This window comes from Artibeus jamaicensis, unplaced genomic scaffold, assembly GCF_021234435.1.
Source record: "Artibeus jamaicensis isolate MK-2021 breed Jamaican fruit bat unplaced genomic scaffold, CSHL_Jam_final scaffold_847, whole genome shotgun sequence".
NCBI lineage: Eukaryota > Metazoa > Chordata > Mammalia > Chiroptera > Phyllostomidae > Artibeus > Artibeus jamaicensis.
In genome coordinates this window covers 24370531-24383019 of record NW_026522057.1, presented here as the reverse complement: position 1 = coordinate 24383019, position 12489 = coordinate 24370531, and the positions used below count along the sequence as shown (strand labels likewise).

Genomic DNA, 12489 nt, shown 5'->3' with positions numbered 1-12489 from the left:
GTGTGACGGGCTTGTTGAATGACTAAAGGAGTCCGGTCAGCCATCGGTTGCCTATCCTGTGGTGGTACTTGGCCCCCCTTTCCGAGATTCCCGGTGTGCGCTTGTTTCCACGCCTTGTGTTATGGGCGCCCACTGGCCCCACAGCAGACGCGTGCGTTTGAGTGGACTGGCAGGGCTCTGTGCAGGGCGCAGCGATGCCCTGGGCTCCGAAAAGCTGGACCTTCGGAAGCACCTGGAGCCTGAATGAGAACCACTGAATGGGCAGGGCAGACCAAAGCCGGACTCGGCAACTCCGGGTCCGTGGTCTGGACCTAGCGAGCATGCTCTGAAGCCCAAATACTCAATTTGGGGGATTTTAGGGTAACACACAGGAAGTTCCAGGTGACGTTAGTCAACTAACTAGTTGGAAAACCCGGACCCCTCATTCCCTTGACAACTACGGGTTGAGAATATTCACATCTACAGGAGAAGAAATAACTCTGACAGATGGCTACCTGGCGGCTGCAGAGGCCGTTTAGAATGGGCGGGGGGTGGTCCTACCCACTGAGGGCGCATTTCCTAACAGCTGCTTATTTTTCATTAAGTGGAATCTGATGACTAGCAACACAAGGCTAAGATCACCCGCAATGAGGACAAACTGTTTTTCTTTTTTGCCAAAGTCTGCTCACACCTCAGGGGGCTTGGCAATAGGTTTCTTCCTGGGACGGGTACACTTTAGAGCAGGCTGGGACCTCAGCGATCATTGTGTCCCGGCTGATCAGCACATAGGTGTGCTTCCTGGCCGCAGCCTGGAGCTGGTACGGACTTTTCCGGGTCTCGGCAGAGCCCGGCCTAGAGCCCAGTCTCTGTCCCCCCAGCCCAGGTGAGCCAGGCCACTGGGGGCGTGGCCCTGGATGTGGCCGATTTTGTTCCCAGGGGAAGGAGGCTGGGCAGTAAGTGGGAGGTGCTTGTCTAGTCCCAGAGACTGGCCAAACTGTAAGGCCCATTGTCTGAGACCCCGGGACTGGCTGCCACAGGCAGAAAGGCTTTCCTGAGATGCCACAGGTAGGACAGGTGGCCTACGCCCCTGCTCCCAAGTAGGAGCCGGGTGCTTTTCCCAGAAATTCCCGGCAAAGGCTTCGTCAGGGAGAGGATGCCCTCCAGGCCACCCCAGACTCCTTGATCTTCATTACTTATCGATTGTTTCACGCAGGGACTTGGCCTTGATGACTCTGGGTCCCACAAGATGCCTGCTCAAACCCCTCTCCTCTCCTCTCCTCCTTTTCCTGTTCCCATCAGAAATGGCCTAATGCGGAGTCTGAGACACACACTCCCTGCTTACCTCTCAAGTTCTGCAATATTTTCTGTCTTTGCCTTCCACCTCCCTCCCCCAAACTTCAACCAGGTCCGCAGCCTTTGATCACGTGGTTTCTTGCACCTGGGTTGCCCTCCCTTCTCATGTTCCTTCTGGTTGGAGCTCCTGACCTTCTGTAAGGCTCCCTCAAATGCCACCTCCCTCAGGAAGCCTTCCCTGATTAGATGAGCAGCTCCACGGGGCTTCCTCTGTGTAGTGGCCCCGGCAAGGTCACGTCTACCTGGAACCTCAGAAAGTGGCCTTATTTGGAAATAGGGTGTTGATGTAAGAGACTTCCGAGCATGTAGAGACATTTTTGAGCTTATTTGAGCCAAACTGAGAACAATTGCTGGGAAGCAAAGTCTCAATGGATGGAGAAAATGGCTCATGCAGAATGTCAGTTTTGTAGTTTATTTTACATCAGAATCAAAGGAGAAGATGCCCTGGCTCATGTAACTCAGTAGGATTGAGCAATGGCCTGTGAATCAAAAGGTTGCAGGTTCTATTCCCAGTCAGGGCACATGCCTGGGTTGTGGGCCAGGTCCCCAGTTGGGGGCACATGAGAGGCAACCGGTCGATGTATCTCTCACTCATTGATGTTTCTCTCCTTCTCTTTCTCTCTCCCTCTAAGAGTAAATAAGTAAAGTAAAATAAAAAGGAGAAGAGTAAGGAGGGTTACAAGAAATCCATTGGTGATAGACTTAGGAGCTAGAGAAAGCAGAGTGGGGAAATCTTTGGGGTTGAATAAAAAGCAAAACAGAGTAACGCACGGGTCTTTTCCACTGGTCGGAACACGGGACAGTTTAGACTGACATTCAAAGCACACGGTGATGGAGCCCCAGCAACAAGATAACCAGATAACCCCGAAGGCTCTGCGATGTCTGCTCTGGGTAGCGGGTATGCCCTGAGGGGACAGGAAAAGGAGCCAACTGCCACTTCAAAGGTCCGTTCCCCTAGAGCTACATGACAAGGGACAGGCTCCCTTCACAGACTCCAGGGAGCGTCAAGTCCAGGACGACCTGCTCTTAGCTAGGAATTTTACGTTCAGACCTTCCTCTGTGGTTCCTTTCTGTCTGAGTTTGTAAGGCTCGCCGCACTGGCCTCCTCTGAGCTCGTCAGGTTGTGTAGGGGCCCCTTTTGTGTTCACGAGGGTCTTTGGGGATGTAACTGGCTGAGGATGTCAACATCAGGTCATAGTGAACTTGGTATGTGCCCTGAATCCAATGACCGTGTCCTAAGCAGAAGAGGACACAGAGACACAAAGGGAGACGGAGAAGAGAGAGGCAGAATCTGGAGTCCACATAGAGCTTGGGCCCATCCTTCTACCCTCCCTGTCCCCCTAACCTGGACCCAGAGCTGCGCCAACACCTGCCAGGTACTCAGCAGGTTTGCTGAGGTCTCGCAGAGATGTCTGTCCTGGGACAGCGGGGCCTGGGCCTGCCCCCCAGGGACTGGAATGGGAAGAATATGGGATCTGCTGAATGGATGTGATGAGGTGCAGAATTCACAAATCTACGTAGGAGGTTAGTCCCTGGCTGGCTGCGTTAGGAACAGGGCTCTAGACCCATGCGCTAGAAATTCAAGAATAGCAAGGCAGAGGGCCAGTTCTCACACCACCTCCCTGAAATGCATCCCTGAGCCCCAGCTCTACCCCTCCCCAACCCAGGGGTCAGGCCCTGGTATGTGGCCCCTGCCTTCTCGGGCCGGCAGCCATGGCCAGAGCTCTATCTAGTCCAGCCACTTCCTCATACTGGACTGAAGGCTGGAACAGCCACTGCAAATACTTCCAAACAAACAGTGCACTCCTCCTTCCCCTCCTCCTGCTAAAACCTTGTCAAGGTCAAAGGCTTTGGAAGCTGGGCCAGCTGACTAGCCAGGAGCCCTCAAGGGCGGCGGCAGGGTAGAGGGATGGGCCCAAGCCCTTTAAATGCTTTCGTGGGAGGAATTCCAGGAGGACGTGGAAAATAAAAAAGAAAGCCTTCCCCTTGGAGACCCTAAACCATGACCAGCCCTGCCTTGGTAACCCTGGAACCTGGTTGGGAGGGAGACCTGTCTCCAGGTGGGGGACTTCCCAATTCCTGGAGCCTTTGTGTCCCTTTAAGAAAAACCCTTATTTGGGTCACCTTTACAGCCTAAGGCACACTACTGCCCACAAATATTGCCAAATCCCTTTTGACTCAAGGTCATTATATGAAACTGGATTGTCACACACCCCCCCTTGAAAAGTAAACAGACCTCTCCTGAATGTGCCAGCTCTTTGCAGACTCAGTCTTTCTTTCTTTCTTTTCTTTCTCTCTCTCTCTCTCTCTCTTCCTTCCTTCCTTCCTTCCTTCCTTCCTTCCTTCCTTCCTTCTTTCTTTCTTTCTCTCTGGGGGGGGGGCTTTCCCCTCTGAATCCAATCCCACCCAAATCCACACCAGAAGCACTCCCAGGTGCAGCCTCTGCTTCCACTCTGGGAAGGACAGTCATCCTTAGTTTGACGCTACCACCTGTCTGACCTCACTGCAGGCTGTGGGGTTGGGCAGGGCCCTCCCCGCCCTCTCCAGCCCCTCCAGGGCTGCCCCGCAACCCACACTGTGCATACAACCCACGGAGCAGTCTCCCAGAAATCCCCCACTCCACAACACTTGCCCCTCGGTGCCCACACACCCCTAGGTCTGAAGATTGTCCCAGGGGCCCCTCCCTGGCCTCAGATGGACTCAGGCCAGAAGCCTCCACTCCAAATTTCCCACGGTGGCAGCGAGAGGACGGCTCATTAAAAAGCAGCTCCAGTAATTGGTCAGACCATGATGAGTGATAGGGAGTGCTGGCTCCCGGTCACCCTGACTGCTCCGAGGACAGATGCAAGGGTGAAGGGCACTGGGAGTTTCGTAGGACCCGTGCGTCCTGCTTCTGGTGACCAGGTGCTGATTTAAGGCATACTTCTAAGTGGCCCTGGGGTCACTCCCTGGAAGAGCAGGTCCCCTCCAAGAGAGGTGGGCGCTGTTCCCAGGGCTCTCTGCACTCTTCTCCCCTCCTCCCCCAGTGTCACATCCTTCTTTCAATTTAGGCTTGTTTATAGTCAGTCAAGTTTTTCCAGACTGACTAAAAGAGTCCTTCATATGCCCACTGCAGCCAGTTACAAGCGCAGTAAAAGAGACCCAGGACTTGGGCCAGCTGGAAGCGTCCGAAGAAAAGTTTCTGTGGGGTGCAGACAGCTAAGGAATGACAATCACACGCGACTGTCCGGAACCCACGTCCCCCAGGACACCATCATCTGCCTTCCTGATCCCCCTCCACAAAGGGCTTTGGGAGTCTTTCCCTGGGCCATCACCCCAAGGAAATGAAACCGCTGAGAACAGGCTTTACTTCTCCTTTTTCCGTGTGTCCAAGGGTTAACACCACTTCCGAAGTCCCCTTCCAACTGCAAGGTCAAGCAGCTGTCCAAACCACCCAAGGAGAGGCAGGAGCCCCGGACGGCCGACCCCTGCTCCCTGGGCCAGGACAGGCCCCCTCCGGCCGGGGAGGGAAGAGTTAATGGCAATCAGCTCTGGCTGATAGCTCAGGCTCCAAAGTTCAGTCCCAGTCCCAGCCACCCCGGAGGAATTGTAAATCTCAGGGCAGTATTTAACAAAACAAAAGCAACCTGGAATTACAGGCAGGTTTGGTTCTCTACAGTACATATTTACTTAATCTCCTAGGTATGTGGCCCCCCGTCAGATCAGCTGGCTCTGCTGGCCCTTCCACCCCCCCCACCCCCACCCAACCCCCAGCTCTCAACAGTTTAAGTTTCAAACGAATTCCCTGTTTTTGCTCTTCCTCTTCTCAGGGCTTGGGTGAGTCAGCCTGGCTCGGTCGGAGTAGGGTGACAGCCGGCCGCTCACCCTCCCCACTCTTCCGCACCAGGTCTGGGGGCACGGGGGGAAGAGGCGCCGGGTCTACCAAAAAGTTAAAGGCAGAGCTTAGAGAGAAGGATCCCCCCTCTGAGGAGGGCGGCGGGTGGGGGTGGGGGGGCAGAGTTGAAGGTAAGAACAAGGGCTCTTTATCAGCTGCCGGTTCCCGGGTCCCTCTCCCCAGATGTCCAGACACCTCGGCCTTGCGAATGCCCGTCAGGCCACACGGGACCATCAGAGACCGCTTCCCCCGCTTCGAACCCAAACCAAGTGCCCCTTCCCTACGTGCCTCCGCCAGAGCTTCAGCCGCCCAGGTTGGGGCTGGGAAGCGGGTTGCCAAGGAAAATACCAAGAGCCAGCTCGCAGGCGCTGGCTCCAAGCTCTACCCAGGAGCGCACACACCCTGCACTCTCCAGGGTGGTGGCAAAGAGGGGAAGTGAGGAGGGGGGACGCGGCACCTTCCTCTGGGAGGGAGGAATGTGGGAAATGGGTGGGTCTCCTAAGTTTCGGGGTGGGGGTGCGCGGCCCGCCAGCCCCCGATCCTCAAGGAGCGGATCAGCTCGGGACTTGCCAAAAAAGACAGTCCCGGCGCCCGGGAAATTTACAAGGTAAAACCGACTAGCTCAGCGTTTGCTGGTGGCGCAGAGAGGTCGGGCGGCCGGCGACTCTCGGCGCCCCGGCGCGGCAGCAGGTGGGCGCCCCGTGCCCCCCGGGGCCCTTCTCACCTTCGGGCTCCCACCCCCTGGACTCGCACTGCCCACGTACCTTTCTGGCGCCGCGTTCTGCGAACTCGCGAGCGAGCTGGCGCCCGATGCCTCTGCCGCCGCCGGTGATGAGGACGTTCTCCCGAGACAGGTCCCGCAGCTTGGCGGGCAGCACCAGTCCGACGGCGGCTTTCGCCACCAGATAGATCATCTGCAGAGGGAACACCACCAACGCGCCCAGCCATTTCCACATCATCCTCCGCGCCGCGGAGCCGGGCAGGGCGGGGGGCAAAACTCCACGGACCGAACAGGAATGGAAAAAAATAAATAAAACACCTCCAAAAATATAAATAAACTGAATGAGGGGGAGAGAGGCGTCCCACCTGGCCACTCTTGAACTCACTTCTCTCAAATGCAAAGCACCGGGTGAGAAAAAGAAGAACGGAAAAAAAAAAAAAAAAGATAAATCCCCCTGGGGAGGAGAGAAAGCGCCTCAGAAGGTTGGGACGGTAAGGCGGGTGGAGGGGAAGCCAGAGGTGGGAAGTTCTAACAAGAACTTTCTTGCCCCAGCCGCCGCTTCGGCTGGGGAATTCGCAGGTAATGTTTACTGGCTGACAGAGGAGTTTAGGCCGGGGAAGGGGGAGGGAAAAAAAAAGGGCACCAACCACACGCGCGCACCACGCTACAGTCCCGCGGTTTCAAAGTGCAAGATTAAAAAAAAAAAAAGCAGTTTCCAAATTGTGGCGGCACCTCCACCCCTTCTCCAGGAAAAAAAAAAGTGGGGGAAAAGTGCATGGAGCTCCCAATTTCAGCCCGCGAAAGTCTCCCGTCTCATTGCTATTCTTGGGCTCAGGAAATTGCTTAAACGCGCTCTGATTGCCAGCAACGTGCAGCAGAAGTGGGGGGTCCGGGTGTCAGTTTCTTTACGTGCAGGGCTCGCTCTCTCCGGCTCCCTCCCTCTCTCTTCCAGCAGAGTCTGGGAGTTGCCGCTCGATCCGGCTCCCTCTCTCTCCCTCGTTAGCATTTATTGCCTTCTTTTTGTCCTTTCCAACTTGGAGAGGGCCTGGCTACGGAGCGCGCGTGGATCGGACGCCCGGGTCTGCACCGCCTTATTCATTCGCTCCCGAGGAGGCAGCGGCGCGGAGCTAGAGGGCGGCCTTTTTCCCCCCATTTTTTTTAATACCCCATTAACTCTGATTGACAGTTAAAGTTGGTCGGAGGCTTCACTCCCGTTCCTCTGAGTGGCTGCCGCTGCTTCCCCTCCCCCTGCGCTGTCGCGGGGCGCACGCGCGCGCGGGCGCGCACACGCGCTCGCTCCGACTCCAGCTCTCCCGGGGCTGGTTCCCCTTTTTGCAAGCCGGGACTTGCCGGCGGTGCCTCTGAGGACTCGCAGCGGTAACTCGAACACGCTGGAATCGACTCCTGCGAACCAGCTCTCTCCTTGACACATTCCTCCTTGTCCAGGACACGATGTCTCCGAGCTAGGGCGCCTGGGGGACCAGGTGACTTGCCCCTGCGTTCCGGGCAGGTCTGGGGAGCTTGCACGTGCCTTGATCCAACCAGGTCGCCCAGGGTTTATTTCATGTTATTTATTTCATCCCCCTGACTGCAGGTAGGACCAGGAAGCCACCCCCGACCTTTGCCCAGCCGTCTTCTGTCTTCACTTGGATGCACTTTCTAAAGCTGCTCCGAGTTTCTCATGTTGATGGGGAAACAGCTGGGGAGCAGGATTTTGCTGTGAGGGGAAAGGGTGGGCAGGGTAGAGGAACCTCTGCCCCCAAGGTGCCAATAAAATCCCCATAAGATTAGGTGGGAGCATATTTATTGCTCATCTGGGCTAGAATTACCTTGACTGACAGCAATTTCCTTAATAACAAAAGCCTGTAAACAAAACGTCCTTAAACCAGTGCCCCCCTGTGGAGTGCTGGCAGCAGTGTCTCTCTTTGGGTCTCCTTGGGCTGCCCTAGCTGGGCACCCACCTTGCAACGTCCTGTCTTCCCCATGGGGAACGCCTCCCCTACTGGAGGGTAGGACCCAGCTATTTAGAGCTGTCTGTTGCAGGAAGTCTGGGAGGTGACTCACTAAAAAGAAGCCCCAGTTAAAAGTGCTGATGGGACTTGCTTCCTGCTGCCCCTGATGGGCCCAGGCCGGGAGGAGAGAGGGGGAGCCAGGGAGCTGCCCTGTGATCTGGGGCAGCGGTTCTGCAGAGAGATATGTTCAAGGCCTTGCCCCCTTAGTTCTTATTCAGCGGGGCTGGGTGCACCAGGTTTGGCTCGGCCGACGCTCCGCCTGGTGACGCTGCTGGGATCCTCAGAGTCTTTTTGAGAAACTTTCTCATGTGGGGAGGTGAAGCTGGGGGTTACCCCTCCTCCATAGCAAAGACCCTCTAGTTCTGGGGAGAAGTTCTGCAGGGGAGGATCTTCGTTACCAGGAGAGCAGCTGGGAGAGCGAGGGGGGTTTGGGAGAGTGGGCTTCACGGGTCACTCTCTGTCCCGTGCTGAAAGCTTCTGTTCTGACTTTGAATCTCCCACTGACCTGGCAGTGGGGTTCCATAACCCCCATTTGCTAGGTGACACTGCCAGGAAGTGCAGGAGGGAGGGATCCGAATCCAGACCTGATTCCTCTTCCCAGCCACCCCATTCAGGCCAGAGAGAGCAGAGAGGTGCAGGATGAGGCTCCCTTCTGCCTCCATCAAACACCCCAGAATAGGACCTTTCTGCAGACCCCCAGGCCACCGGTAAAGTCAGGACTCCATCGAAGTGACTGCCGCCTCCTACCTTGCAGGTCTGTAAAAAGGGGAAAGAGATCCTAAGTCTAGAGAGACAGGCCTTTCCCACCCCGTGGCGGCTGGCGTCTGCTGAGGCCTGCCAAGTAGACAACTCACAACGTCTCGAGCTGCAAGGGGTGCGCTCAGCCCGATCTCATCTGTTATCCTCGAGGCCGCCTAGTGGCCTGGATGCGACACTGTGCCTCCAGGCTGCCCCAGCCTCCAGCAAACTTAACCTACCTTCCTTCCAAGCCTGGAAAGGCTCCTGAATCTCACAGAGCGCCCCCTCCCCACACAGGCACTGCTTTATGGGGAGACTGAGGCACAGAGATGTTAAGTAACTCGTACACACGGCAGTGTAACTCCCTGATCCCCCACCAGCTGCCCCCACCCTGCTCAGGTGCCCGACCAGACTAACCGGGTGACCATGGGTGACCACAGGGTCCTAGCTAACGACCTCTGCTCGAGTGGGGAGTTTGAGAGCCCCAACTGCGCTTCCCCGTATCACACCCTTCACGCACATTCTTACTTAATCTCCTTCATAGCCCAGGGATGTGGGTGTCCCAGCGCCCATTTCTCAGGAGGACACCGAGTCTCCGAAAATCTAAGTAACTCATGCAAGGCCGCAGAGGGGCTCCTCTTGCTTCTCCCAACCATCTAAGTTTGGGCTGAAATCAGACTAAAAAGGTAAGTGTCAGGCACTGCTAACAGGAGGTGGGATTGGACTGTGGCCGGGAAGCAGGCACCTTCTTTTCTACTTGTTCCACCTTCAGGATGTGGGTTTGTGGGTCTGGCATCCCCGTGGGCCCCAGGCCTCTCCGTCTCCAGATGCTCCGGAGAGGGGCTGTCATGTCCTCTGAGCCCCCCTCCAAGCTCTCCAGGAAGATGAGGGGGGCGGGGGGAATGGTGGACAGGGTGCACAGTTCGGCTTGCAGGCCAACCTGGAGGGACCCTGTGGCCTGGCTTTAGCAAGAACTGCAGGGGACACACCCTCCTGCCTCTCCCCCGCCCCATTCCCAGGTCCTTTGCTCTTGGTATCCCCTCCTCCCTTAGTTTCCTTTGGGGCAGGGGGTGGGGAATTTAACTCCAGGGCGAAGTTTGAAATTTCACATCCCAGCCTGGGGAGAGGGCCCCACAGTCTGTCCACCGCTCCCCGCTCCCCCCACCCCGCAAAAAAAAAACCGTGAAAGGAGCCTTTGTGGGCTTGATGGAGGAGGGAAGTAGGGTACAGCCTGAAGAGCTAACTTTTTCCATGACTCAGCTCTCCCCACCCAGGGTGGGCGCTGGAGGTGGGAGGGCTTCATAGGGTGAGCGGAGCTGCCTCCTGGTCCCCCCTAGGCCAGTTCCAGGATTACAGGTGGACCCCCAAGAGAGCCACCCTTGCCCGATGGGCCACCAGGCTGTGGCCAGTCCTCCCCCACACCCCATTCATTCCCAGGGCCAAGCCCCATCTTTTTTTTTTTTTTTACTTACTATTGTATCCCCAGTGCCAAAGACACAAATGTTCACATGTAGTCATTTAACCAGGTGCTTTCCTTGTTACCATCTCAGCTGAGAACTGGACAAATAAATGGGTCTCAAGCCTTGCCTTCTACCTTCTACTAACTGAGACCTAGAGAAGTGAAAGTCCCTCGAGATCACGCAGCTGAGAGATGGAGGTGGGCTTTGACTGTGGACAAACGCTTAGCTCTGTCTGCCTCATCCTTGGGTTTCCCCCAGAACATACAGGATGGATTGCTCAGGGAGCTTGTCAAACAGGCAGGTCCCTGGGCTCCCAGCCTAGGTGTCTGGGTGGCAGTTGGGGGGGGGGGGCAGGTGGTTGTGCCAGACCCTCACAGTGCTGCCTGTCCTGGCCCCTCCTCCTTTCCATCCTGCACACAGGCTTCCGTGCCCCCCTGACCCCAACCTGCCACCCCTGCAGGAACCATCCCTCCTTCGCACTGAGTCCTCCCTGACCTGGGCCGGTGGCTCTCCCCAGCTCCACAGGCACCTAACGGGGAGGAAAGCGGACGCTGGAGGAGCAGGGGTGCCCCTCTGTCACTCGCCCCTTCAACCCCCCTGTCAGGCAGCCAGCCAGCCAGCCCTCCATCTGGGCGGCCCCTGTAGGGGCGGAGAGGGCACGGAGGCTGAGGCAAGATGGGTCAGAGGGGAGCGGAGCTGTGCGGGGGAGCTGTGCGGGGGTGATCGGGTGGTCCGCAGTCAGCAGAGCGGGGCCAGGACGGTGGGCCAGGTACAGAAGGTCACCAGGGTGGAAAACCCCACGTGGGGAAAACAAGGACCTCGCTGCCCAGTGACCTTTCCTCCCAGTGTATCGCTGTTCCTGTGGTTTAGGCCCCCTGACCTTTCATAAATATCACTAGTCACATGGTTCAGACTCTCCTTGACCTTTCTTCCCCTGGCTTGTTGCCAGGCCCGTGGCGAACCTCCCTGGAGGTGGGACAAGGGGCCGAAGAGTGGCCTCATGGGACTGCCATGCAGGCCACTGCGTGACCACTCCCTTAAGCGTCAACCCCTGCGGATGATGTCTAGACCTCGGCTGTGTGTCAGCTGCAGGCCCAGAAAAGCATCAAAACCAGATGGAGCAACGCCGCAGCTGACAGACGTCAGGACATACACTGACCAATAACCCCCACAGCCCTGGTGTGGACTGATCACTAAAGACCACGCCCTGAGAGGGCACACCTGGAAAGCTGATGAGTACTGTATGGGGTCACTCCTGAGACCTCCAGATAAATGCCCACCAGAGGAGGGCCCAGTGCGGCCTTTGCCCAGCCCTCCCCCTTGGCCAGGCTTCCCTGCCTCTCTCTCCCCGGAGCCTGGGAGAGAAGAGGGAGACCCTCTTCTGCCCTCCTCTATAACTTGTTTCCTGAGCCTATTTTTCTGCCGCTTACTCCTTTGACCTCTGTGGCCTTCTAAATACACTTTCTCTTCTAGTTTGAGTCTTCGCTCTTAATTCTTTCTCAGCCAGAACTCAAGTACCATGTCGCTGAACGGAGGCCCAGTCTAACACCTGGTGCCGGTTGGCCACCAACGGTTCAGGATTGGGGTTCTGGCAGCTTTGGTTGGGCTCCCAGCTCTGCCGCTTCCCAGCCGTCATGTCCAGTGTCCTCGTTGGCAGAGGGAGGACAGTGACAAGAGGATTAGATACCAGAGCTCCAGAGATGCCAGCTCTTAGGTGGCCCCTGCTGGCCAGGGCCTCTTCGTCTGGCTGAGGTGTCAGAGTGGCAGGGCTGCTACTCAGCGGCACTCCTGGGCTGACCAGCTGGGCTGGGCGCTCCCCGGGTGGCCTCGCACCTTCCGCCCCACCCCCACCGGCGGCCTTTCCTCCTGGACCTTTTCTCCCAGGCCAAGTAAATCCCTATTCATTTTGCAAAGTAATATTCATTCCTGGAAGTTCTTTCCAGTTCCCCGCTCAGTCCCCAGTGTCCCTGTCCCCAGCCAAGGCTGGCCTGGGGGTCCCTCTTTTGGCCCTCACAGTTCCTTCCCGGCACAGTCACCCCGCACTGTAATCGCTAGTTTTCTGACTGGGAGCTTTTCGAGGGTGGGGGCTGGCCTGGGGGTGGATGGCGGCTTGGAGAGCGTGTGACTGTGTGGTGGCCCAGGGCCCCACGGTCAGAAGGGCTCTGCATTTGGGGGAGTGCTCTGAGGTCACCGTCTTGTGATTGGTAATTTTGTCTTTAACTTGTGTTTCATAAGTGAAGTCAGACCTGTGGTCCACCCAGCGAAGACCCTGAGTCACCAAGCCTGGGGAGCAAAGGCAGTGAAATCCTTCAAATGTGTGTCTCCATTGACTCACTCACTCACTCATTCATT

At 56.8% G+C, this 12489-nt stretch overlaps 1 protein-coding gene and 1 long non-coding RNA gene across 2 annotated transcripts in view; one reads left to right on the top strand and one right to left on the bottom strand.

Annotated features, from left to right (window-relative positions):
• The window catches only part of DHRS3 (dehydrogenase/reductase 3), a 35765-nt gene extending 29600 nt beyond the window's left edge, over window positions 1-6165 (bottom strand). The window contains exon 1 of the mRNA XM_037165647.2: window positions 5971-6165. Within this exon, the coding sequence (XP_037021542.1) occupies window positions 5971-6165 (195 nt within the window). The remainder of the gene's footprint in view (window positions 1-5970) is intronic.
• On the top strand, window positions 4938-7953 carry LOC119064078 (uncharacterized). The gene is made up of 4 exons (XR_008390668.1): window positions 4938-5013; window positions 5142-5218; window positions 5390-7411; window positions 7522-7953. It is a non-coding gene; the product is annotated as an uncharacterized LOC119064078 (long non-coding RNA).
• The last annotated feature ends 4536 nt before the right edge of the window (window positions 7954-12489 follow it).